General features: G+C 39.7%; 2 protein-coding genes across 2 annotated transcripts in view; both read right to left on the bottom strand.

Moving 5' to 3' along the window:
• PTPRQ (protein tyrosine phosphatase receptor type Q) overlaps positions 1-7,669 on the bottom strand; it is a 217,980-nt gene extending 210,311 nt beyond the window's left edge. The window contains exons 1-3 of the mRNA XM_090042600.1: positions 6,715-7,669; positions 1,503-1,640; positions 794-926 (exon numbers count right to left, since the gene is read on the bottom strand). Of these exons, the coding sequence (XP_089898726.1) occupies positions 794-926; positions 1,503-1,640; positions 6,715-6,795 (352 nt within the window). The 5' untranslated portion in view covers positions 6,796-7,669. The remainder of the gene's footprint in view (positions 1-793; positions 927-1,502; positions 1,641-6,714) is intronic.
• Positions 7,670-12,444: 4,775 nt separating this feature from the next.
• Positions 12,445-24,763, bottom strand: part of OTOGL (otogelin like) — a 168,644-nt gene continuing 156,325 nt past the window's right edge. Inside the window, exons 53-57 of the mRNA XM_090041582.1 lie at positions 22,435-22,554; positions 20,608-20,653; positions 18,908-18,979; positions 16,558-16,637; positions 12,445-15,114 (exon numbers count right to left, since the gene is read on the bottom strand). Of these exons, the coding sequence (XP_089897708.1) occupies positions 14,914-15,114; positions 16,558-16,637; positions 18,908-18,979; positions 20,608-20,653; positions 22,435-22,554 (519 nt within the window). The 3' untranslated portion in view covers positions 12,445-14,913. The remainder of the gene's footprint in view (positions 15,115-16,557; positions 16,638-18,907; positions 18,980-20,607; positions 20,654-22,434; positions 22,555-24,763) is intronic.

Genomic DNA, 24,763 nt, shown 5'->3' with positions numbered 1-24,763 from the left:
CAAGCCCTGCCATGCAGCCAGCATCAGGCTGTATGTCCGGGATCCTGCCACATATTCAATCTAAGGTGTAATAGAAACCAGCCACAAAAATATTTCACATTTTGTGGAATAATTTTGAGGCTGGTTTTCTGTTTTGTCATGTTATTAATTGCCTGAACTGCAGTCAGATTACTCATTAAGATGCAATTAACAGGTTAATTGTGTCTTTAGTATAATGTTTGCCAGGGGCCTTTAAAGATTCATGGACCTGTACTCCTTATTAGGGCTGTGGAAATAACTCATTTTTTCATACACTAGCTGAACACTCAAGTTTCAGTACTAGGATTTGGCCCAATAAATCTTCTTGCTGATCCCTGGACTACAAGCAACTTCTTTCTTCCTTCTGGTGTTTCCAAAAAAGGCAAAACAGCAGCAGACAAGTGGAAATATAACATACTCCTCAACTGGTCTAAAGCAGCAACACCATCAGTCACTGCTACTGGCCCAGTAGCAGTGGGCGATTCCTTCTTACTGAATCACCCAAATCCATCTACTAAGGTGTATTTTGTACAAGAGTACAAAAATTAATCAATGCATAACTTTCACATGAATACTGGTTAACCAAACAATTTAGTCAACGTTAATCTTCCTTTACAGTTTGAGTAGAACTTTGGCCCTGTGGAAAATTCAGTGCAAAATTGCATTCACTGAACTAGTTCAGGACTCCCCTCTCCCTCACCTCACATCTTTTCCTCTAATGTTCAATACAAGATTGCTTATGATGATGCCAGGAAGTATGTATTACAGTACTTACGTGTCTTAAACGATTTTCGACTCAGGATTTTCCCATTCTTTAGTGACTCTATTGTAACATCATAGCTTTTGTTTTCTTCTAGCAGAATAGAATTCAGAGGTTTAGACACAATTGTAGAAATATTTTCTACATTCTGCAATTTGGAAGAATTTTTGGATGTAATCAGTAATGTAATTAGTAAAGCTCAAATTAATGCAGATCATCTAAGCAGTAAAAAGGTTACTTATCAAATATTGTATCATGCCAAAAAAAAGTTGAATCCATCCATAAACTATAACATATATTTATAACTATTTCTGAGTTTGTAATGCATACTCTTCCGCTAGAAAACTGACTCATATTCTGCCCAGATTCAAACTTCAGAAGCCAGTCTGCCTGAAATAAAAACAAAGCCACCGAAATTCAGGCCAGGATTTAATAAAGCTTAATTTTAAAGAAATGCTTAAGTCTACCCTCTTCAGCAAGGCACTTGTATCCATGATAGATCCCACTAGTTTTATGGGAAAAGGGTACATTTTTGGAAAAGGGTACATTTTCTCTCACAGGTGCTTACCAAATCAAGTCTAATTTTGCTGTACTTTTACTTGACCACTTAAACCATGTGACATTAGTCTAGTGGGAAATGACCCTTATTTTATACTAAAAGAGATTATTTTAAATTCATTGACTACTATTTACACCACAGAGCATTATGAAATACACCATTTACTTTTTTGTGGAAGTCATCTGTCTGCTGATATGTTACAACATAAAGTTCTGGATTTTCTCCTTTTGGGAATTCAGACCACTCTAGCAAAACTGGTCTTGTAGGTCTTCTCACTTGACCACAATCTAGGCTCTTTGAAATCTGCAATAAAAAGGTTGTGACTGCTTTTTAATACAGCATACATTAGAAGAAAAGCAACTTTAAAAAAACTGGATGCCATCATATTAATTTGTTCTATTTAAATACTGGTATTTACTATAAGATTCTGCCCAACCCACATGTCTGCCCACCTATGCAGTCTGCCAAAGTTCTGTAATCCTCATAAGTTCTACAAATAAGGGTGTTGCTTCTTTTCCTACCCTTCAGATGTTAGCAAATCGTATTAGCTGTGCCCAAACCTGGTCTATTGCCTGCTCATTTGTATCACTTTGAAATTCTCCATAAATTTGATCAAATAAGCTGGCTAGCAATTGTTATTCTACCAGCTCAAATAACAAAGCCAGAGGTATAGTATGTTTTTACTCAGATGAGGGCTGAATAGAGAGTTTGACTCTTTTAAGTTTTATTGGTTTGGTTTAAATGAAACGTTAAAGGCATGTGTCCCGACACCTTAAATTCCCTGGCTTTCTTCATCAACACATAGTTCAGAGTTCAGTTTAGTCTTAGTAACTTCCACAGTATCCATGTAACAAGTGGACATCCTGGGGCTGGTCCAATTGTTGGCTGCCCACTTGTTTCTGGGTAAACCACCTGCCTACTTTGCCTGGCACACCTTAGATGATAATGACTGAACAATGACAATAAGGTGGAAAGCTACCTAATTACTTGCACTGATGCCAAGGGCTTATATACATGGCTCTTCCCTCCTGTACCATGTCCCACGCCTTGCAGATGACATCCATGTTCTTTCAGTGTGTCACACTAGGACCCAAGCTCCAGGGTCTCACATGGGGCTCTCACGCCCCACTGGAGTTCATAGTCCCCATGCCTTCACACTGGGCTCTCTTGCTGTCCATCACTCAGGGCTCCCAGCCCTTATCCATTCAGGGCTCCAAGGCCCATTCTCTTCCCTACACTGGGCCTTATCCCCTGCCCTACACTGGGCTACAATTCCCTTATCCCTTTGCCCTAGGAGCTTCTCACATAGCTTCCTGTAGGCTCAAGGCCCCACCCCTCCTGGCTACCTTACAGCAGCCTCAGATCTCACAATGTCTCTGGCCCCTTCACTTGGCTAGGACCCCACCTCAGAACTCACGGTGAGTCTGAGCCTTGGCTTTGTCCTTTGGGGTATGCTACCCTGGCCTTTCCCCTCCACGGGGTCGCCCGCAAGGCTGTGGGGGCTGAGGCTTTCTGGTGCCCCATATTTGCCCTTCCCTGAGGAGGCCACAGGTGTTGCATTTCCTGGAGACTGCCCCACCACTGGCAGTCCCACCACACCCACCAGCCCCAGCAGGGTGTAGTTTTAAGTCATGCCCCGGGACCAGGAGTCTCCAGCCATCCCCACAGCTCCTGCCCTGTACCTCCAAGGTGTCACAAGCAACAACTCCAGCTGGGTGGTGTTCTCCCAGCTGCTAGCAACAGACTGCTGGCCTTGCTGTTCAGGGACCTGCTTATAAGGAACAGCTGGGCCCCATTCCCAGTCAGGTAATTGTGCCTAACTGGGGATTGGAACCAGCTGCAGGCTGCCTTGCTGCTGCCCATGCCCCTAGGAGTAACAGAGCACACCCTGTGCCATAATCTGTATATCCCATAATCAGGAATAGAAAAGCATAGGAAGTGAGAACCCCTCATCTCCTAGCTTATCCTACCTGTACTGGGCAGATCTCAGGGACTTAATCCTTTCCTACAGAGATTGGTTAATTTTCAGATGGCAATCTTTTGTTTTCTTTTGTTACTACCATTTTAAAGACATTTGAAGTTAAGGAGTTTGGCTACATCCATTCAGGGGAAAAAAATGGATCCAACTTAGAACCACAACCTTAGGAATTAGTTTTGGATTTGAAAATTCAGACCAAACTATACATCTAAAATTCAAAGGATTACAGGCCAGAGATGCCAGTCACTACTAGATAACATAATGTACATCTTATACTTATTAAAAATTTCAGCTCTTTACCTACTTTTATTCCATTCTTCTTATAAATACTCAGGACATAATTTGTTTTTGCCATCCATGAGCCAGAAACCAAAACGTAGCTCAAAAAGTTGCAGTCTTAACTAACAGAAAACACTCCACTTAAAATCTGAATCTATTTTTTCATATACTGCTTTGTGTTGCACTGAATCATGATGTATTAGAGTAAAAAATGAACACAAAGTAATGTGAGTACATGTATCCAGCTTATTCTAAGATAATTTGTCACATCTAATGCCAAATGGACACAACTATGTAAATCTCTCAAGGCATTGATTTATTTTCAAAGCATAGTTTACATTTCATAGGAATGACATTGGTCATTTCTTGGACATCAGAAAAAATGATGTTAAATTGATATCTATGCTGTAAAGGACAGTGTCCATGGAGTCTTTTAGTAGATACTCATAAAGCAAACTGGAGGACTTAAGAAGATTGGCTCTACTGTGAAAAATAGTCTAGTGGAAGCCCTGTATTCTAAAGAATAAAAATATCTGCTGAGATACAATAATCAATTAATACAATGGGTAACACTTCAAGGAAAGATAGATTTAGCTCTTTCCCCTCCAACTTTTTCTCTTGGTTTTAAGCGAACAATGTACTTTTGTTCAGCACTGTCGTAAAATACCAGCATCTTACAATTCTAATATTATAAAAGCCTTAGTCTGTCTGTCCGTAATGCTTTATTTGCACTCTGACTGGTTGTCTAAAACAACCAATCAGAGTGCAGCCATTCAGACAGGAGCTGGTGGCCATGGAGCAACAGAGTGAGGAGCAAGGCCAGCAGAGTGGGCAGCTTGAGGCAACAGCAGCGATGGACAGGGAGCAGCTCTGGTCTGAAGTGGTGGGGGGGAGAGTGATCAAGGCACTTTCCCTGCCTGGTCCAAAGTGGCAGTGGGGATGAGGGGACCGGTCCCAGCCCAAAGCTGCGGAGGGGAGGGAGGAAACAACCGCAGGGGGAAGGGGCAGAACCGGCCCGGGCCTCGCCTGACCTGAAGCAGTGAGGGGGAAGGGGTAGAAGTGGCCCCAACCCCGGACCTGGCCCAAAGCAGCGGGGGGGGGGGGCAGATGCAGCCCTTTATCCCCACCCGTCATTCTCAATGGGCAGTTTCCTAGTATCACTTATAACTGACAAGCCTTCCAAGAAACAGTTCATACTTCAAATCTACAAGTGACTGTAGCTGTTCTGTCTTGCATAACTTGTGACCATAAAGAGAGAGAGAGAGAGAGAGATTTCAGCTTTTCACTGCCCAAAAAAACACTTCAAGATCTAAGGAAAGGAAGATGTGAGGGTTTGGCCAGGACATAAGCAGCTGCACCTCAGCAGAATGGGGGGTATAGATTACCAAATCGTCAGGTTGGGGCTTGGGTTGAACAGGGAGCATGGGACCCAGTTCCATGTGAACTAAAAAGGAAGATGCAAGAGACATAATCTGAGACATAAGCCAAGGTCAGGAGCCAGGGGTTAGAGAGCCAGGGCCAAGTTCCAGGGAGAATCCGAGATCAGGATCAAGGGAGCCAAGCTGAGTCAGAACACCAGGGAAACCAGAGGGAGCAGAGCCAACACTGAGTTTCGGGGAAGATCCAAAATCAGAATCGGAAAAGTCCAAGTCAAAACCTTTGACTTCAGTGTGCTCCTGATGCTGGAAGCATTGATCAGCTGATGGTCAACTGCAATTGGGATCTGACCATGTAGGGAGCTTCTCTCCGCAGCAGAGAAGCTGCAGCCAAAGGGAGTGTTGCCAGTGACTTCAGGGGGAAAGGACCAGGCTCCAGTTCCTCATCTCCAGAGACGCTGCCCTGCTTGCAGCTGGAGCAGGGGGAGGGGAAGCTCCTTGCCTCGCAGCAGAGCTGTGGCTCCATATTTGGAAGCCACCTTCACCTCAGCACCCTGTCCGCTGTCGCTGTCACCTCAGGCCGTGGTGGGCAAGGCCACCACCACTTTCTACTCCGTCGCTCCACAGCCACCAGCTCCTGTCCAAGTGCTCACACTCTGATTGGTTGTCTCAAACAATCAAGCAGAGTGGAAATAAAGCATTACAAATAGACTAAGGCTTTTATTTTATTAGGATTATCAAACTGGACTATAGGCAACAAAATTAAATTCAACAAAGACAAAAGTAAGATGCACATTTGTTTTTCTTTCTTCCCCAGGCTTTGCAACTACAGAATGGAGGACAACTGGTTAGAAGTAATACTGCTGAGAAGGATGCGGGGGCTACGGTAGGTCATGGAATGAGTTAGCAATGGGATGCTACCACAAGAAAGCAAATGTATGCAAAACATGGAAGATGATAGCCCACTCTACAGAGAATCAGAATTTTGGAACAAGGTTGCAAGGAAGATGCGGAGAAAGTGAAAAGGATCTAGAGACAACCTAAATAGACTTAGAAAGAATGTCATTGTGAAGAAAGATTGAATGAACTAGTCATGTTTAAATTTGGAACAAAGCAGATTAAGGGGGGACATAACAGTTCTTAAACAGCCAAAAATACCACATTCAAGAAGACAGAAACCTTGTTTACCCTTGCCACAAAAGGCAGGACACACAACAATAGCAAATCTCAAAATCAAAAACAAATCCTAACTGGAAGAACAGTAGGATGATGGGATAAACTGCCCAAGGAATTTGTGGAATCTCCTTGACTGGAAATTTTCAAGAAGTGGTTGGATACTTATAAGGGATGGTTTAGGAATACCAAATCCTGAATTTGTGTATGGGAAGGGACCTTGAGATCCCCTTCCACTTCTATAATTCCCTCTGATTCTATGACATTGAACTTCATTTAACACCTTATCCCCATTGAAATCAATGAGATTTGTTACTGCCAATAGTGGACTCAGGTCCAAGTTCTTGGACTCCAGTTCTACCACCTTTCATAGGACCCAGTTATAGCATGCTCCTATTAAAGTGAACAGCAAAACCCTTGCTTACTTCAATAGCAATGAGGCTGGGGCTGTATAGCAGTTACTAGAAATCATGATATATTTTTAATATTAGAATGATAATCATGGTCTAACCAGATATCATAATTTAATTCATTACAATCTCTTATTCAAAAAAGGAAAAATATCTCTTACCTGAAATACGGATTCTAATAAACACAACAGAAGAATTGCTTGGTCCATATGGTAAGAATCTTTTAGACTCCCAGCACCCATTGTGTTTCTGAATCTCAATGGCTTCAAAACAAAAGTATGTTAGTCCATTTTAGACAAGATGAGGGGAAAATTAAATAATGAACATGAATAATCCCAGATGATATCAATATAGCTGAATGTTGCGTGATATTCTAGCTTTGTCGTGGACCTGGCTCTTGCAAGACCTGATGTCCTGACCCAGAGCCTAGCAAACACAATTACAGAATTTCCCTTGACTTCAATAAGCTCTGGATATGCCCCACCCCCCTTCTTATGCAAAAAAAAAAAAAAAAAAACACTCAGCAGCTTCAAAGGGATCTTTAGCTTCTGCCTGGTCTCCAGGTTAGCTCCATCTTGGATCAAATGTTAGTGGCCTTATTCACACGGTAATTTGAGAACAGAAAGCATAATTTGACCTGGGAATTAGGGTCTATTCTGAACTCACTGAAGTCAATAGGAGTCCCACCATTCACTCCAGCAGGCTTTGGACTATGTGCATAATGCACACATCTGGCATGTTACCTTATAAGCAACATTTGGTGCAAGTACTGGCCATACCTGCCCTTTCTACCAACCAGCAGCATGCTGTGGCTAGAGACTGCATGATCAACCGTGCACAGAAAGAAGTGATAAACATTGAAACAAGAGACACCCCAAAGCACCAGCACCAAGCAGACGAAGCACCAAATGGCCAAGGCGCATGAAACTTGCTCAGCCAAAAGTCCACAACCTGCCCTGGAAACCATCTTAGCAACCGAGGGAAGCATGAGGGGTGAAAGCAGATGCTGCTTCTTCACTCCAAGAAGACAACTGTAACCGGTAACACTTGCCCGTGCAAACACATCGAGGCATTTGGCATCCAAAGCATGTGAGGAGCTAGTTAGTTGGTTTCATAAAAGACATCACACCTACCCAAAAAAAACCCTTGCCTGCTTAGATAGATGTGATAACTTTTATTAGACCAACCGAGCAGTGGGAAAAAAAGTTCTTAGCGGGCTTTCGGGCACAGTCGCTCTTCTCCAGCTGCTCGGACCCTCCAAGGAACGAGAGAAGCTAAAAGCGAGAATGTAAATAGGTGGAAGTTAGGAGAACGCAAGGTAAAACGGGGAGGGGGGAGCCAAAAGGTGAGTAAGGCAGACATTGCATTAGTTCAAGGGAAGAGCCGGTCTGCCTAGGAGCATTCAAGGGAGCTGCTGAACACCTGGCCAACAGCAGGGAGGGAGGAAGTCGAGGCTGCAGCTGGGCTGAACGCCACTGCTCGCTTGTGCAAGGCCGCGATGTGAAGCAGGCCCCAGCGGCGGGGGGGGCTGCGCGTTGGGTCCCTCGAGCCCAAGCCGCCCCGCAGCTCAGTCCCTGCCGGCTGGGGCAGCCCGGGCCGGCGGCCTCGCTCGGGGCTGAAGGAGGCTCGGAAGAGGTGGGCGGGGCTCGGCTGTGCGAGGCCTCCCTCCCTCCCTGGGCTGCAGGGGCCCCTCAGCCCCGCACGGCGGGGGACACCGGCACTTCCCCCTCTCCCCGCCCTGATTTCAGCGCCGAGGGGAAGGAGCCACAGTACCGCTGCAAGGCGAGGAGCTGCCCCTGCTCCAGCATCTCCCTCTCGAGCCTGGTCCTTGCCCCTGAAGGCACTCACTGGCAGCGTCTGCTTCTCTGCTTTCTAGCGGTTTGCTCCTCAGCAATAGCCGGAGTGGGCCCTGTGCCACCCCGCCCCTTCCTTTGAGGAAACTACCCCCTCTCCCTCAGAAAGTAATGGGCTTTGGTGGCCAGCTGCTTCTGGGCGGAGGTGAAGCAGGCATCTAAACCTTCTCCCAGAACATACGAACATAACCCAGCTGCTGGGTCAGGTCATAGGTCCACTGAGCCAGCGTCCTGGCGCCCAGCACGTGGTCCAAGTGAAATCTATTGGGGGTTAAAAAAAACCCAAAACAATTAGAAGTTCTTCATAGCTACAAAGTCTGCCCTCTTAATCCTTTTGCCAGCTGTTGTGGTTTTTAGTCCTTTTTCCCTGGGGTGAAGGGGGGCGGAGGGGTTCATAAAATCAATGAGTAGGAAGGGACCTAGACAGATCATCTAGTCTGACCCCAGCCATGGGCAGGAAGGAGCACTGGGGGTGGGAGGGGGCATAAGACCCCAGTCAGGTGCCTATCCAGTCTCCTCTTGAAGATTTCTGGGGAAGGTGAGAGCACCACCTCTCTGGGAAGCCTATTCCAGGTTCTGGCCACCCTTACCGTGAAGTAGTTCTTCCTAATATCTAACCTAAACCTATCCTCCCTCAGCTTGTGGCCATTGTTCCTGGTGACTCCAAGGGGGGCCCTGGTGAACAGACTTTCCCCGAGTCCCTGCTGCTGGCCCCTAATAAGGTTGTAGGCAGCCACAAGATCCCCCTTCAGTCTCCCCTTGCAGAGACTGAAGAGATTCAGGTCCCTCAGCCTCTCCTCAGAGGGCTGGCCACAGAGGCCTTCAACCATATGAGTGGCCTCCTCTGGACCCTCTCCAGGTATTCCATGTCCTTCTTGAAGTGCGGCGCCCAGAACTGGACACAGTTCTGACCAGCACCGCATAGAGAGGGAGCAAGACCTCTCTGGACCTGTTAGTGATGCCCCTGTTGATGCAGGACAGGGTGCGGTTGTGGTTGATGCTGTGTCAAAGATCTACACAAACAAGTGAAAGGATGCACAAACTAAGTCAAATGAAATGCAGTGGGTGCATCTACACATTCATTAATGCGCCATAGTTGCAGCACGTTGAGTTTAGACAGGTACTAACTTAATACGCTGTAATCAGTGCTACTGCACATTAGCACAGATGAACTTTTTTTTTTGGTGACGCTACTGCGCATTAGACTAAATCTACTGTGCACTACCGCATTGGCAAGTTGTTTTGCCTGCTGCAGTAATATGTAGTAGATTTAGTCTTCTGCGTTCAAAGTGTCTTGTGCAGATGCATCCAGTGTGTGATATTTTATGTACAGTAATCCTACCTATAGTAGTAATAATAAACCTGTGTCACACAGTAGCAGGGAGTGGATGCTGAAAGGGAGAGTGAACTGGGTACGACCATTATTCAGTTGGTCTAATAAAATATATCACATAATCTTGTCTGCTTGAGTTTGACGAGTGGTTTTTACACTGTTCCTCCCTTGCTTGCAGCCTCCAGCATTTAAGGTCTAGGAATATTTGAATTCAGAGGCTGTACCCCTGACTCCCCTGCTCAGCAGCTACTGATGCCCCTTTCCTCCAAGAAGCCTCCCACATACCAGCCTTCCAAAAATAAGGTATTTAAATAGTGGTTAATACTCTTTAAGAATCATTAAAATCATCGTAATTTGTAAGCAATAATTTATAAACTCATAACTTTGAATGTATTGCCCTCCAGAGAAATCATCCATAGTGCTAAGGGGAAAACAAACAACAACCAGCAATGATGGACACACATTCTTATATGCAGTATCTATTTTCACATGCTGCCAAAATTTTGTTCTCCGCACTCTTAGAAAGAAAACTAGCACTGGAACATTATGCAACACACACATAAAATTTAAAAACATTACTTAGGTAAACCACGTAAGCTGGATCCCAAGTGTTTAGAAGTTGGGGGCTTAATGCTTATTTCAGTGAAAAAGTAAACAATAAATCGTAACTCATGTTGGTGGGATAAAACCCATAGCACCAATAATTTTTTTTTAAACACCCCCTCCCCCACCAGCAAAAAGCATCATACCAGAATGTTATCTTAATTATGAATGCCAAAAGTAAGCTGCTGAATATTCCATTTATTTTATGAAGCATTCATACTCCATTTCATTTTGCAACAGTTTGTAATCACAAAGTTCAAAGGGGCTGATTTTAAGATATGAGCAGGAGTACTTCTAAACCTCATTAACTTGTATGCGGCACATTCCATTTTCATCAAAACAGTACTCCCCCAAAATGCAACTGTTTTCAGCATATGCGGAGAATATGTGAGCCTGACATTATTCACCTGTGTTTTGCCCAGAATGTTAGAGTGCACAGTCCTAATTTTCGTTCTCCCAAACATTTACGCAGATGAGTAAAATGCCAAGAAATGGTTATGGAAATAAAAACTACTTGTATGAAACCAATATGTAGATCTGATCTCCTGGGAACCTAATCTTACATTTCCAGTCTTAGTTGGGAGTGTAACAATCCAAATCTTCCAACCCAGAGCAGAGAACTTCATAACACAGTTGCTAATCCTTCACATTCGGTCTTCCCTACCCATCTCTTGTCATTCCAGCTCTTGCATTTTTCATTTTCAGTAGTGCGAAGGGGATGCACCAGAGCACCACCAGCATAAGCCAAAATCTGAGATAGGGCTTTGTAATGCAGGGGGCTTTATGCCAATGTTTTCTTCTTTCCAAGAGGTATAATATCAAATTAGTAAGCAACAGCTGTAAGTTCCCTGTTTTGCACGCATTTGTTTGGTTGTAAACTTCCACCAAAGGCAAATGTATTTGAAATCTAAGTACAACTACCTGTTATATTTGGTATGAGGTAAATCCTATTTTAATATATTTTTTTTAATTAAAGGAGAAGGAAAGAGAAAAGACAGAGCAGGATAACATTGTACAAAACTGACACATAATAAACATACTAGTGGGCATTAGGTAGATTTAGTTAACCAAAATTACAGAAGGCCAAAAGGAAGAGTTCTAGACTAGTTCAGCTAGACTGGTATAGCCACACAGCATGAGGCTACTAGATTAAACCCAAGACTGTAAACCCCAAGACTGAAAACTAAAGACACAAATTCTGTCCATCAGCAGCAGATGTCTTGACTTTATGGTATCAGAGCAAAGATATAAGGAGCCAAATGTTGCAAACATAGCACATTCACATTTGAGATGGGAATCAGATTCTGAATGGATGTACCTAATACTGAAAAACATTACTTGAATCCCTCAAAAGAAGAAACAACAGCTTTACTTCTGTAAATAGGATCTACCTTGTACAAAATGAAATGGAGTATGAACCCCCTTATGTTTTATTATAAACAAACAGAATTCCATGGCACACAGCATTAGTTTGAGGTTTTAAAAAGCCCTAATAGAACAGTAGAAATGCAACAACATATAAAATAATCAACCTTTAAAATAACAGTACAATAAGTCATATGAATACAGGAAGAGAACTGTTGGTCACAAATAACTGTGCTTCCAATAAATATATAAAAATTAACACATTTAATGGAACAAAATCCTATGCCATATTTTTACTTTTCATATTTCCTTAGTATAATATGCAAAGATTTCCTTATGCAAAGACTCTGAATGCCCACAAGTTAACAGACTGAAGAAAGAACAGAAATCTTATATTTCACTACAGGCTCATCAAAATCTGATGAACCTCTTAAAATCTCTAAGGGTAGATTCCAAAGACCGCAAATGTTTGCATGGCTGATATCTTGATTCTACTCCTACTAGATTTCATGTGGGTGATTCTGCCTAAAGTAATCCCATTATATGTCTTTGTGAAACTAAACAATAAAAAAAAGCTTCAAATGCCTGCAATTCCAGGGCAGTAAGACTTTATGCTATAGTTAATGCTTATAGGACTCTGTTAATCACTTAAGACTGGTACTGTACATTTAACTAGTCAGCATTAATTCATTGTAATCCAAATAATCCTTCAAAATAATATTTATTGATTTCTTTTTAATTATACATACAGTGCTAAATGTTACAAAACAATTTGCTTACAAATAAAATAATTTCCATTTCAATCAAAATCCATCAAACATTCCATGATTTATATTTAATATTTCATACTATATTTAACTTGCTTAATTTTGTCTGTTTTTTTTAAATACCAAATACATTAACAAATGTTGGCCCATATTTTCTTAATGTAAATAATATTCTTGTCTTTATTTTAGACCAAACCCTTAAAAAAATATTTTTTCTTTGAATATTTCTTTTTCCAGTACACTATGGTATTATGCAGACCTTTAGGACAGGCCAGTGAATGAAACTGTTATAATTACAGCCAGGATTCGTACAACATTAGGAAAACATATTTAGGTTATAAGTTCTACCTAGACTAACTTGAAGCAGCTCTCGCACAAATTAACAGTTTGTCAAAGTTCTACACAATGTATTAAAAAAGCAACGAGTAGATTAATATTATTTCTTTATAATATTGATTCAATAGTTTACTAATAACTAGTCTCACAATATTTTAAATTATTAAACCACCTCCATTTTTTGCTATAGCAATCATTTAACATAATTAATTACTGACATAAAGAAAATCTCATGAATAAATAGCAATTGATTTTATGTCTGTATATACATTATTTTTCTCCATGATCAATCATTTTAGGTTTCAGCACAAAGTGGTGAGGAATGCAAAATAGCCTTAAATACATCTCTTTTTCATTTTTATATTGATGATTTCTCACTATAAAAATAATATAACAATCCAACCTCTTATTTTATTCATGGAAAAATTCCCATCAATTTCAATAGGGCTAAGAATTCAGCCAATGAGTTTATAGGGCAATCTACTCCTAGACAAAGTTAGCTCTCTTATTTTTAATATGGCAATAAATATTCCATGGCTAAGAAAATGGAAAATACATTTGCTGCTTAGAATACAAGACTATGTGTAACATAGTCCATGCTTTTATTTAATTTAACTGCTTACTAAACCACCCACAAACTATCCTTTCCCAGACTCCATATGATAGAACTCAGATTAAAGCAATGCGTCCATCCTTAATATTTTTTTTAAAAATCTTGACATTTAGTTCATTTAAAAATACTGAATATAAAGATTTCTGTCCATTAAACAAAGGATAAAACCCAACTAAAATATCTAAAAGGTACATTCTTTGATTTATTATCAGAAGTGAAAATAGATTAATGGAATCTCATCTGACACTTCAATAGGTCAGTAAATAGCCAATTTCTCCTCTGATTGATTATAGGAACCAAAAAATCAATGTGAAGTTATAAGCCTGCTCTCCACAGCAAATCTTTAGATATTTATAACAATTGTGACAAAGTCAGATCCCTTTAGTTCCTTCTGACTAATTACAATAATCAAAGCTATGGGGTATTAAAAAAAGCAAAATGCTATATATGTAATAGTACATTAGTATTTATGTCAAGGATTTTTAAAGCATACAAAAAAAAAAGTGGCAGTCAGAAAGTTACTCCGACCATGTCTCAGACATTCAGTTTCTTCAGGATTTTTCTCCCAGAATAAAAATGGCCACACCAAGAAAAAAATAATTGGGAACAACCAAGGTTAAATCACCCCCAGGAGATTTTCTCCTGACAGAGCAAATGTTTATGCAAGTTCTTTTCTGAAAGAAGCCACAGCACAGTCCTCCATTATCCGAGGAGGCTTTGCTCCCAGCAACCCCTGCCATGGATGCAATATGTTGCTTGCTGGACTCTGCTGCTCTAAATGAGCAGGAAACAGAACACACCCTCTTCACAATTCCCACACTGAGCTGTAGGGAGATGCAGGCAATCTGGGCTCTCCAATCTGAGCTGCTCTGTGCACTGCTGCCATTCTGTCTCCAGGCAGACTGAGGGAGCCTGTAGAGCACACCGAGATATGCACATAGGGTCCCCCTGGCTACACAGCATGATCACTGTCAGCTCTCTGCTCTTCCAGGGTTCAGCATTCAAATGCTGGTTCAGGCAACTCTGGGTAAGTTTGTCTACCAGGAGAACAAGCCTGGGAGAATTGTCCCAGATTATCTGAATGTGGGTATGAGGCCTCAGTGGATTTCAATTCAAGCAGGTTCTAGTCATTATGTAATTCCTAAGGCAACTACCACCAAGATAAAAGGAATTTTTTTTCACAAAAATTAACTTCTGAGCAAGGTAAGGATGATCCAACACAACCAATCTCTTTTTTTCTCTTTTTAAAGCAATCTAATCATTTTCCTTTTGAAGTTACTGAAGTAAATAACTGACACCTTAGTACCTTGAGATGAAGCAGAAATGCGTCCATTTGCCAATATATGAAACTGTTCTTGCCATTATAGTTATACAATTTCTACTAAATTTGCTAAGAAATCATGTTGGCTGAAACACTTGGCTAGAACATTTTTTGCAGTGGCAGGAAACCAACTTCAATTCAATATGAAAATACACGTACGTGGAAATGATCAGTTCCAGTGGCATGAACAGTCTGTAGGCTCTTGTATGACATATATAATTTCAGTGCCATTTCCTGAGCAGTAAAGTGGCACAGTCAGATTCCGTACTCCATTTTCACGACAACACTTACAGAATCTTAAATGGCTATCAATATTGACATTAAAAATTGTTGCAGAGGGACATTTCCCATCACAAGAAGCCACATTTATCTGTCAGTGAAAGAAAGATTGACATGGTCAGATCTCTCACATTTTATTTCCACAATGGAATAAAAAAAAATCAAAATCAGCTGTAATTAGAATCTGTTTCTACATTTTAAAATACCTTGCTTATATTTCATTATGTTACCTTGCTAAAATAATTCGAAAGATACCTAAACTGAACCATATGGTAAAAGGTTTAAGTTGAGGTGAATTTCTTTGTCCTCATTTTGTTCTGTCTTTTGAATTAAATTTATTTCAAAGTCTTTTTTTTTTTTTTTTTTTTAATAACTGGTATCATACATACAGTCAGTTTTCAAAATGGGAAGTAGACAAGAGAGTCAGTCTTGTAGCAAGGGTATTACCAGTGATGCATTGGCTCTGCATGCCCTGGCACTGCCCTGGGCACCAATTTGGTGGGTACCAATAAAAAGTGGCTGCTACCAGCAGCTGTGTGATCAAGGCAGCAACCAGAAGTCACCTCTGCTCCTGCACACCGACTAGGTGCCCAGCTGCATCCCTAAACTTTTGAGTGGGATGCCCCTGATATTTATGTTGGGACTAGTGTATATCCATGGACCAACCCCATTTGTGACACTGCATGGGATCTGGCTTGGAGCAAACCCATGGCACTCACCCATACCATAGGGCCAAAAGGCTGGGCATCACTGTTCTAGATCACTAGTAAATATATTTAAACACTGGACCTATAATGGAAACTTGAAGCACTTCACACGTCAACCTTTTGCCATGACAAAAAGTGACCATTTGATTCTATTATTTTCTTTACCTCCTACTCACTACCTGGTTGATCACAAAACCTTACTCTCACCCTACCACTACTTAAGCTTTTCAACGGATTTTTTGTGGCATTTTGTCAAAGACCTTTTGCAAATTTAAACCAATTATGTTAACTGGTTCTCCTTTATCCACACCTTATTGACATTGCATACAAAACAGACTTTATATATGGAACATCACTAAAGCAGAGGTCAGATATCTTAAATTATCTTCATAAAGAAGATTATCACCGTGTTATGCAGAGATATATTATGAGAAAGAAAGGGTATTTAATATAATTGAGGTCCTTAAGGAGGAATGTGGTGGTATTCCCATCATGTGTAAATGGTAACATTTTCTTCTTCTTTTAGAGTGGGAGGTTTTTTCATGATGAAGAGGTCAATGGCTTTTGTCAGTGGTAGGCAATTATATTGTGTGCTTTTCATTTGGAGACAGATGTTATTTCATGTAGGGGGGTTGGCATTTCTGCCACAGAGGCAGGAACAATTAATTTTTACTTACACTGACAAGTAGAATAACATTCTCAGAGTTATGAGAAGATTACAGCATTTTGGGTGAATTCTGATAGCTGTAATCCTCATTTAATATGTGACTTTCTTGGCTAGCTGAAGCTTACCATGAAGCAGAAAGGATGCAGTTTTATATACTTACTGGGGTTTGACTTATACAGTCATTTTTTCTTATAGTTGTTCTCACCGTCACTTTCTGGCAAATTCTTTCCTCTTTTTTGCCTAAGAAAACATAGAAAATGTTGATTCATTAAATATACATTCTGCTCTGTATTTGTTCATTAATAAGAAAGGAACATTCACAGAATTATAATAGCTAAATAGTTATATTTTAATTTAATTATACAGTGAATGTATTATTTCCATACCCAAATCATACATTCTAGCAAATGTTCACCATTAGCTCTTAAGTACTTGAATATGTAATATATATTCATATTTAATACATTGATATCATATAGCTGTTAAATGTTCCCTGAAAAAAATCTAGACTTTTAAACTAGGGAATAATCAGGATATAACAGTCCCAGGAACCTTTAAAGAGGTGGTAAATGTTGAAATGTCATCATGATTTTCTATTTAGTGTAAGATGCTCTTGTTGATTAAACATACATGACAACATATTTAATCAGCAAACAGAAAAGGGTAATATATAGTATTTCAAGGCTGAATATACAAACATAATTAACACTAGCTTGCATTTTCAGTGTTAATGCTGTTGAGTTCTATTAAATATTGAAAATAAATATGATTTTATAAACATTTCTGGAACCTAATGCCATGAGGAAGTAAAAATCCTTAAACCTGAAGTGTATTCTGCATGTACTATGTAAAGAAAATTATACAGATTTAAAAGACTGTCTGTTAGAGTGGTCTGACAGAGCTTCAAGATGTGATGAAACAGTAAATACATATTTATTTTGCATGTGGTGCATGCACAAGTCCCAGAGCTGGAGCTGATTAGGTTACATCTGGGGTAAATAAATTCACATAGAAATTAATGCTACAATAACATTTTAAAGGGTTTTGTGGATTTTTGTGGATGTGTCTTCTTGCATTTGAAAAGCAAAACTATCCAAGTAGGAAGGACACTTGCAACACTGAAGAGCTACAAATCAGAGTACTGAACCATATGTAAAAGTTATACAAAACCTACATGCCACAGTAAATGAGATAGCTATGTCTTTTCATTATATACATTATACAACACCAATTTAATAATCTATTTCCAAATAATTGCTAACTATGTTGCTACATAGTCATTTTGTATTTCCAGCATGTAAATTAAGACCTCCCAAAGGAGTCCTTTTTCATCCTCAACTCATTCCCTGTGTTCCACGGAAATCAGCAAGTGCTAAGGAACCCAGCAAGTAAGATCCACCAATACTGAATAACCCACTGTAACATGTTACAGGAGCCATACCTCCAGTGTTACATGTGCATTGGGAGCATCTTACTACTGAAGCCAACCTACTTAACACAGGATGAAATACATATACAGACTGACTGTTACTGTCCTTATGGACTCTGATATAAAAGAGAGTACTACAGAACTCTTCTGACTAGTGCACCATCTTTACTTACTCAGCTTTTTGAGCATTACTCAAGTAGTCCCTCTGAGTGTCAATATATTATAGGCATATAGATTATTGACGGTTGTTATATGACATTGCTGTTTATAAATGTTATTGACCTGTCATAAAAACTCCAAAATACTTTGTATTTAGAAACAAAGAGCATTCTTTATTCTTTCCCCCTTTCAATTCCTTTTAAAGCGAGCTGCTTGAAAATAATATCCGTGTTGAATACCAGTTGTGCTTGGTTTGCTATTCCTTACCAAAATCAAAAAAGGGTTGAAATTAATCATAGCTTTCTGAGATGTCAGTGATGATAAAATGGGGAATAATCATCACAAAACATCAACTGCTCTTTAAGTTCTCCTCAATTTTCTTCTTAGTATCTATCTATAAGATTTAACTTTCTTTTCTTTCCATTTAAAAAAAGTGACAGATGTGAAAAACAAAATATTGTATAAATCCTTGTCTTCTAAATATAGTCTCCGCAATAAAATCCACTATTTTTTAAAAAAGTTTCTGCCATGGACTTCCCTACAGACTTGCAATAGAACTTGGGTCATTTGGTAATAATAGTTCAAGATGATTATATTTGTAAAAGCACCGTTTTTATGATAATTATTTTACTATAAATAAGCAGCTATTAAAAAGAAGTGGGGGAAAAAAGCATCTTCAGCAAGATGATCTAACCATTAAATGTGCCTAAACCTAAAAGGTGCTGAGCAATTGAATCCTATGAAAGGAAAAAATCAATGCTCTATGGGAAGCCAACAGAAGAGCAACATCTCTCAGGATCAGGTCCCATGCCAGCATCAATGTGATACCGTTTATATTGAACTGATAATCATATATAGAAGTCTCTATCTATAAACAATGCTTACAATATTTAAAAAGAAAATACATTATTAAAAATAATACCTGGTTCACAATTAATACTATCAGTAGAGACTACTGGGCTAATGGCAAAGGGTAATACACCCATTCCAGAACCTGGCAGAATTATTAGGAATATAAGTTTCTTGTGAAATAAACATTTTTACATAAATGACATTTCATTAATTCTTACACTGCCAACTGCAATTTTTCTTTTTATAAGAACTGATGAGCATTCCTGTTTTATTATCCAAATTTAGAAATTCTGTGGCTACTAAGAGTTCTCACTGGTGACTCCCTACTTTCCTGGTTAAAGCAAAACCATGAAGATATTTCCATGTATACCAAACTTTTATAATATGTATCTTATAACTATGGCAAGGTAAGAATTAAATACATGAACTCACTTTGCATGCATTTAATCAAGCTCTTTTCAAAAGGATTACTTGTTCCCATTACAACCCCAAGGTGTTGCAAAGCTCTATTTTTAAATTGTCTTTTTAACTGCTTTACCACAGGGCACATGCTTTTAGTTTAAAAAAAAAAACAAAATAAAATAAATAAAAATAGCATGTATGTATTGTGCTTTTTTATTTTTAGCAGCCACCTCAGCAAATATTTCTGAAGTATAACAATGCCTTTCCTGAGGCCACAAAACATTGTGAAAGCTAAATCTTTCCTGATATTGCAAGACGCAGAAAATATTTGTAGTCATCAGTACTTTAGTCTAATTTTCTAAATGAAACCCACCTCATTTATATGGACTTCAGTGAATTATTCTTCAGCTTTGCTTTTCTAACTCATAAATGAATGACCCTTTTGAAAGACCTGCCCAAATATTTTAATTCTGGTGAAAAGGGGGAAAAAAAGAGGGAGTGATAACTTGTGGTTTCCAATCACCTCTATTCTTGAAATTTCTTAGGAACTCTTTCTGCAGGAGTTTCATTTTATGCAGTTTACCATTCCCAAACTGAACAACCACCATCTTTCTTAGCTCATAATTGCAGATAGGCGGATTCTGTTTTCAAAAGTTTGTTCTGTTTTTAAACATCAGTAAATTAAAGCAGAATCTGCCACATGACTTAAATTATAATTCATTACTAATGTTTCAAACTTGCACATCATAAACTACCAATCTTCAGCTCAAAAGCAGTCTCCATTTTGTATAGAATTATGCCTTTTGTTACCATCAATAATTGTCTGTTCAATGCTCTGCAACTCCTTATTTTGGGTTTAAATATAATTTTCTAGGGTGGAAAGAGTTAACTTTTTAATCTGAAAAGTAATGTATTTCACTACCCTTGCCCTAGAAAGCATATGAAAACAAACCATAAAAAACCCATAATTACACAGATTTGTTTCAAAATATCATCAAATTAGGTATCAGTTTTAGAAATTTTGTTCAGCACATTTATAATGAAAATTAAATGAGTGTTGTTTTAGAGTAATCCTAACAATAATGAATCATTTCATTATTTCAAATGAGATTACTTTTCATCTTCCTCAGGCTGTTTTTGGAGAGATTTGGTTATACTCCAGAAGGATAAGGTTAAAAATCACCGTGTCAGCAGCCATATGAAGCAAGACCTTTCAATAAATAGCTATTAAAAAAGAACTATCACATTTGTGCTTGATTTGGGAACGGCATGCTTTTTTCTTCCTTATGACCCAGCCACTGAGGTTAAAAAACACAGCTCTCCAAAACCAAAGCCAAACTAGCATGTAGTGCAGCCTTCTTCACTTACAGGTCTTGCAGCAGCCATCATTATAAGTCTGTACAGTGCCTCCATTCTAGAAAAAGAAGAGGAAAATATATCAAAAAAGACTGTGCCCAATGCAATACCCTATTATATCTGAATAGGTTTAGGATATGAATTGCCAGATCTCCAGCTGGTGTAGACTGGCACCTCATCAAAAATGAATCAATTGAGTTGCACAGATTTACACCATTAGAGAATATGGATTAAAAATCTCAGAACTGTTTTAAAATGTAATAGCTGACAATGAGCTTGTTGTTATGACTGTGCTTATCTCAACTGGCTTCCCTTGAATCAACAGAACAGTCATTTTTCATAAATATTATCATCATTTCCCCATCCTCAGGAGCTACTGGGACAAATTTGAAAGTTCAGTGTACTAATATAACATGTTTACTGCAAATTAAGAAGGGATTTATATTGCTTATGTACTACAGAAACTAGCAGACTATAGCTAGTTCTGTATAGCTACAGACAGAGAGCTCTTTACAACAAAGTCTCTTTAATTTTGTAATTTGTAATGTATATTATTCTGATTCGTCAGTTCATACACATTTCCTTTCCTTTACTGTAATTAATGTTTGTTAGAGTTTTCTTCTCAAACAGTATGTAAGCAGGAGTGAAGAAAGTACAACATGAGGAAGTTTTAATGAAAAAGGGATTTCCCTTACCTGATACAGGCATATACAAAAACTTCATTGCTCCCTCTTATTACATATACAGAAATTACAAATTGAGCGGCAGCAGCATGGTACTTTAGTAAAAATAATATACAAAAGATAACAAAACTTCTTATTTGCATTATACCCCATAAGTATGGTTTTTCTGTACCATTACAGGAAAATCATAACACATGTTCATCAATGTTTATAATAAGTGTGCTAAAAAGTTACCTTAAATCTTTGTTAAATCCTAAATTAATTTGACCTGCTCTCCAAAACTGGCTCTCATTTAAAGTTAATGCTTAGTGTTTCTGAATGTAAGATCAGACAGATTCTGGAAGCTAATTCATGAAAATCTGGATTGTTGTTACAGATTAAAACGTGATGACAAGGTTTTGACAATAAGCAGAAGTTTTCGGCACAGTGCCAAAGGATAAACACAGTTCAATTTCTGATGCAATTTTTAATTTGGGATTAGAAGAAATTAGCATCAAGAATGCACCAAAAATACAAAAATAATTCTGTATGGTAAAAATTAAAGCTGAAAACAAGTATTCTTTAAACAAAAAAGGACAAGTATGAAATACTCAAATTATCTGAACCACAGTTCTTTGGTTTATAGACTTTACATTTTAGGTAGGTATACGCAAGTAATTTATAATCTTCACAAAGCAGAGCTGCTTGTTATACAGAGATCCCAAAGTCTTCAGGCACCTTGGCAGGTTTCTAATCCTTGCTCAATTTAAGGAATTTTGAAACTATGCCACCTTTATCTGCAGTTTCAAAGCTGCTTGAGCTGGACTACTTGGTTTATAAACTCTGAAAACTGTGGGCCCTCAGCATTAAAATAAGGAGTATTGAAGCAGCTACCTATACAAAAAAATGCATCAGGCTTGATACAGATTAAACAAAATCCTAACAGCAAACTTTACTTGGATTATATGATATAAATCAAACAAACAAAAATATAAACAATAAAACCATGAACGACTCATTTAAAGGTTTATATTTGTTTTGCTTTTTTCTACTTACCAACATATTTTCTAGATTAATCATTCTATGGAAATTGCAATATGCATGTCAGACCTGAAGAGAAGACCAAGCTCCAAAGCAAAAGATTCATCATTATAATTTGCCATCACACACTACAAACCTTTGTACATTCAGTCTCATTAAAGGGAGGACAGGCAACACTAGATCCCAGTATCACTGCACCTGCATCCGTCTTTGCACACTTATATTTAGTACAGTTGGAGTTCCAGGTGCTCCCCTCCTATAAAAAACCCAACAGAGTAGACAGAATGTTACAGTAGCCCTTATGGGCACAGACAGAAGTGGCATTTTTGAATGATCTGGCCCCTGGAAGCACTCTACAGCCATGTCATAACACACATGCATGGCTGCAGAGTGCTTTTAAAATGACCGATGGTATGAAAAATTAACCTGGTTAAATCAGATATCACATTAAGATGCTCAAAAGCAGAGTACCTTAGGAAACTTGTGTTCCCTCCAGGATTAATTTTTTGCATGGGGGTGGGGCTGGCCTAATGCTACCAGCACAGTCCTGCCCCACCAACAGCTGTCAGGGGCAGGGAGGGCAATGGAGAAGGAACTCCTGGCTGCTGAATGTCCAGAGTTGAGGAGGAAGGTGTGGGGGAGAATGGAGTTCCCTTACCTCACAGGTACCCCTCCCTCCTGGCTGTGATATTCAGGGAGGCTTGTGGGGGGATGTACCTGCACGGTGAGGGGCTCCATTCTCCCCCAGGCTGCCGGAGTGCCCCCAACCTGCTGGCCGGAGCTGGTGCAAGCTAGCTCCAGTATCCCCTCCTTGCCGGCCCAACAGCTGAATGTCTGTTGGTCGGGGAGGGGGTTCTAACATCTGTCTGCACCCTATGTGTCTCAGTATACTGTGGCTATGAAGGCACTAGGTCCACTACAGATGTGATCAAAAGCTTTAGTCAATGGAAAGGCCCTTAAGAGTCAAACTGCATGTCTTTCCAGGGTGGTAAAGAGACATGACAAATCTTCCCTATTTTCCTTCTTTTCTTTAAATAACTAGAATTTGCAAAAAGTGAGAGTTCAACCTCCCATTAGCAGGTCATTTCACTTCCCATATAACAGGAAAGGGAGCAAGTGATCATGACTTCGGTAATATTCCTACCAATGTACTAGTCTGCAGGGCTAACAACCACATTTATCTTTGTGGAAAAATACAATCGGTAAGGTAAATGCTGTTAATAGCTTCACACAAAATTTAACTCAATCTAAAATGAGACGGATACAAATAAGTATTAATTTTATATTATCACATGTAAGTTCTTAAACAATCCCTAACTGCTTTACAGCTGTTCTGAAAGCTACACACACTGTGGCCCCCTCTATATGCTGCATTTATTGTGCAATTATGTTGCTAATTGAGCAATCAATTTAAACTGGCTACATGTGAAATTTAAGTATCATGCCTTAAAAAGTTCTAATCACCTATAAAGTTATTGCTTAAAAATGTGTAATAACTTTATAGCCTGTTTCTATCCAGCTTTAATTTGCATGTGTAGGCAGTCCTGCAGCTGGGAGACCGCAGGTGCTGTGATCTCCCATCTACTAAGGAGCACAACACACCTCCAGAAGAATGCAGCCTCTCAGCTGCAGGGCTGCAAGGGCACTCCAGGCAACAGCTAAGAGATTTCAGCTCCTGGGATCTCGCAGCCATTGTGAACTCCCAGCTGAGGGGCACTCCTCTCCCCCTCCACTGCTAGTTGGGAGACCACAGCAGTACCCCCAAGCTGAAGGGGCTAAGTCTCACAACTGATGGGGCCCTCAGCCCCAGCTGTGCCCCACATGTGGTGCAGCTGGGACCAAAAGCCCCATGAGGCATGGAACACTCCATCCTGACTGCACGTGGTCCCCCAACTATGGGAGCTTGCTTCTTGCTGGTTCAGGGGAAGCCCAGGATCGGGTTTCCCCTACGCCTGAAATAAGGTGCAATTGGATCTAATGTGCAATCCCATAATCACACCTTCTGTGGCATGGCAGGAAGCACAACTATGTGGAAAATGGATTAGATCCCATTGTGCCTTTACCTGCACTTGTACGGAGGGCCAAGCAGTACAAGTGTCACTAACATTGGTTGCTGGCAATCAGCCATTATGTTAGGCTTCGAGCCTTCTTGATCATAAAAATGTAATGGTAACAACTGTTTCTCTCCTCTTTCTGCAATCCATACTGCCAAATGTGGGTACATTTAAACATGCAAAAACTCTCCTAAACAAATTCCTTCCATCAGTATTACTTCCTGTGTCCTAGGGAGCTTGGTATTAGGAAGTGCTTAGCCCCCTAGCTTAAGTTGTGGATGCTTTGCACTGCTGAAAGTCAGGCACTAGAGTCAGGGTTTTTTCGCTCTCAACTATTTTCCAGCTGACAGAATGAAAAAGGAGTCACATGATTAAACCAAAAAAATGGTGAAAATAAGTTCTCATACTATT

This window comes from Crocodylus siamensis, chromosome 4, assembly GCF_052110815.1.
Source record: "Crocodylus siamensis isolate JL-2025a chromosome 4, ASM5211081v1, whole genome shotgun sequence".
Taxonomy (NCBI): Eukaryota; Metazoa; Chordata; order Crocodylia; family Crocodylidae; genus Crocodylus; species Crocodylus siamensis.
Note: the sequence above shows the minus strand (reverse complement) of the source record. Positions and strands in the feature narration are given on the sequence as shown.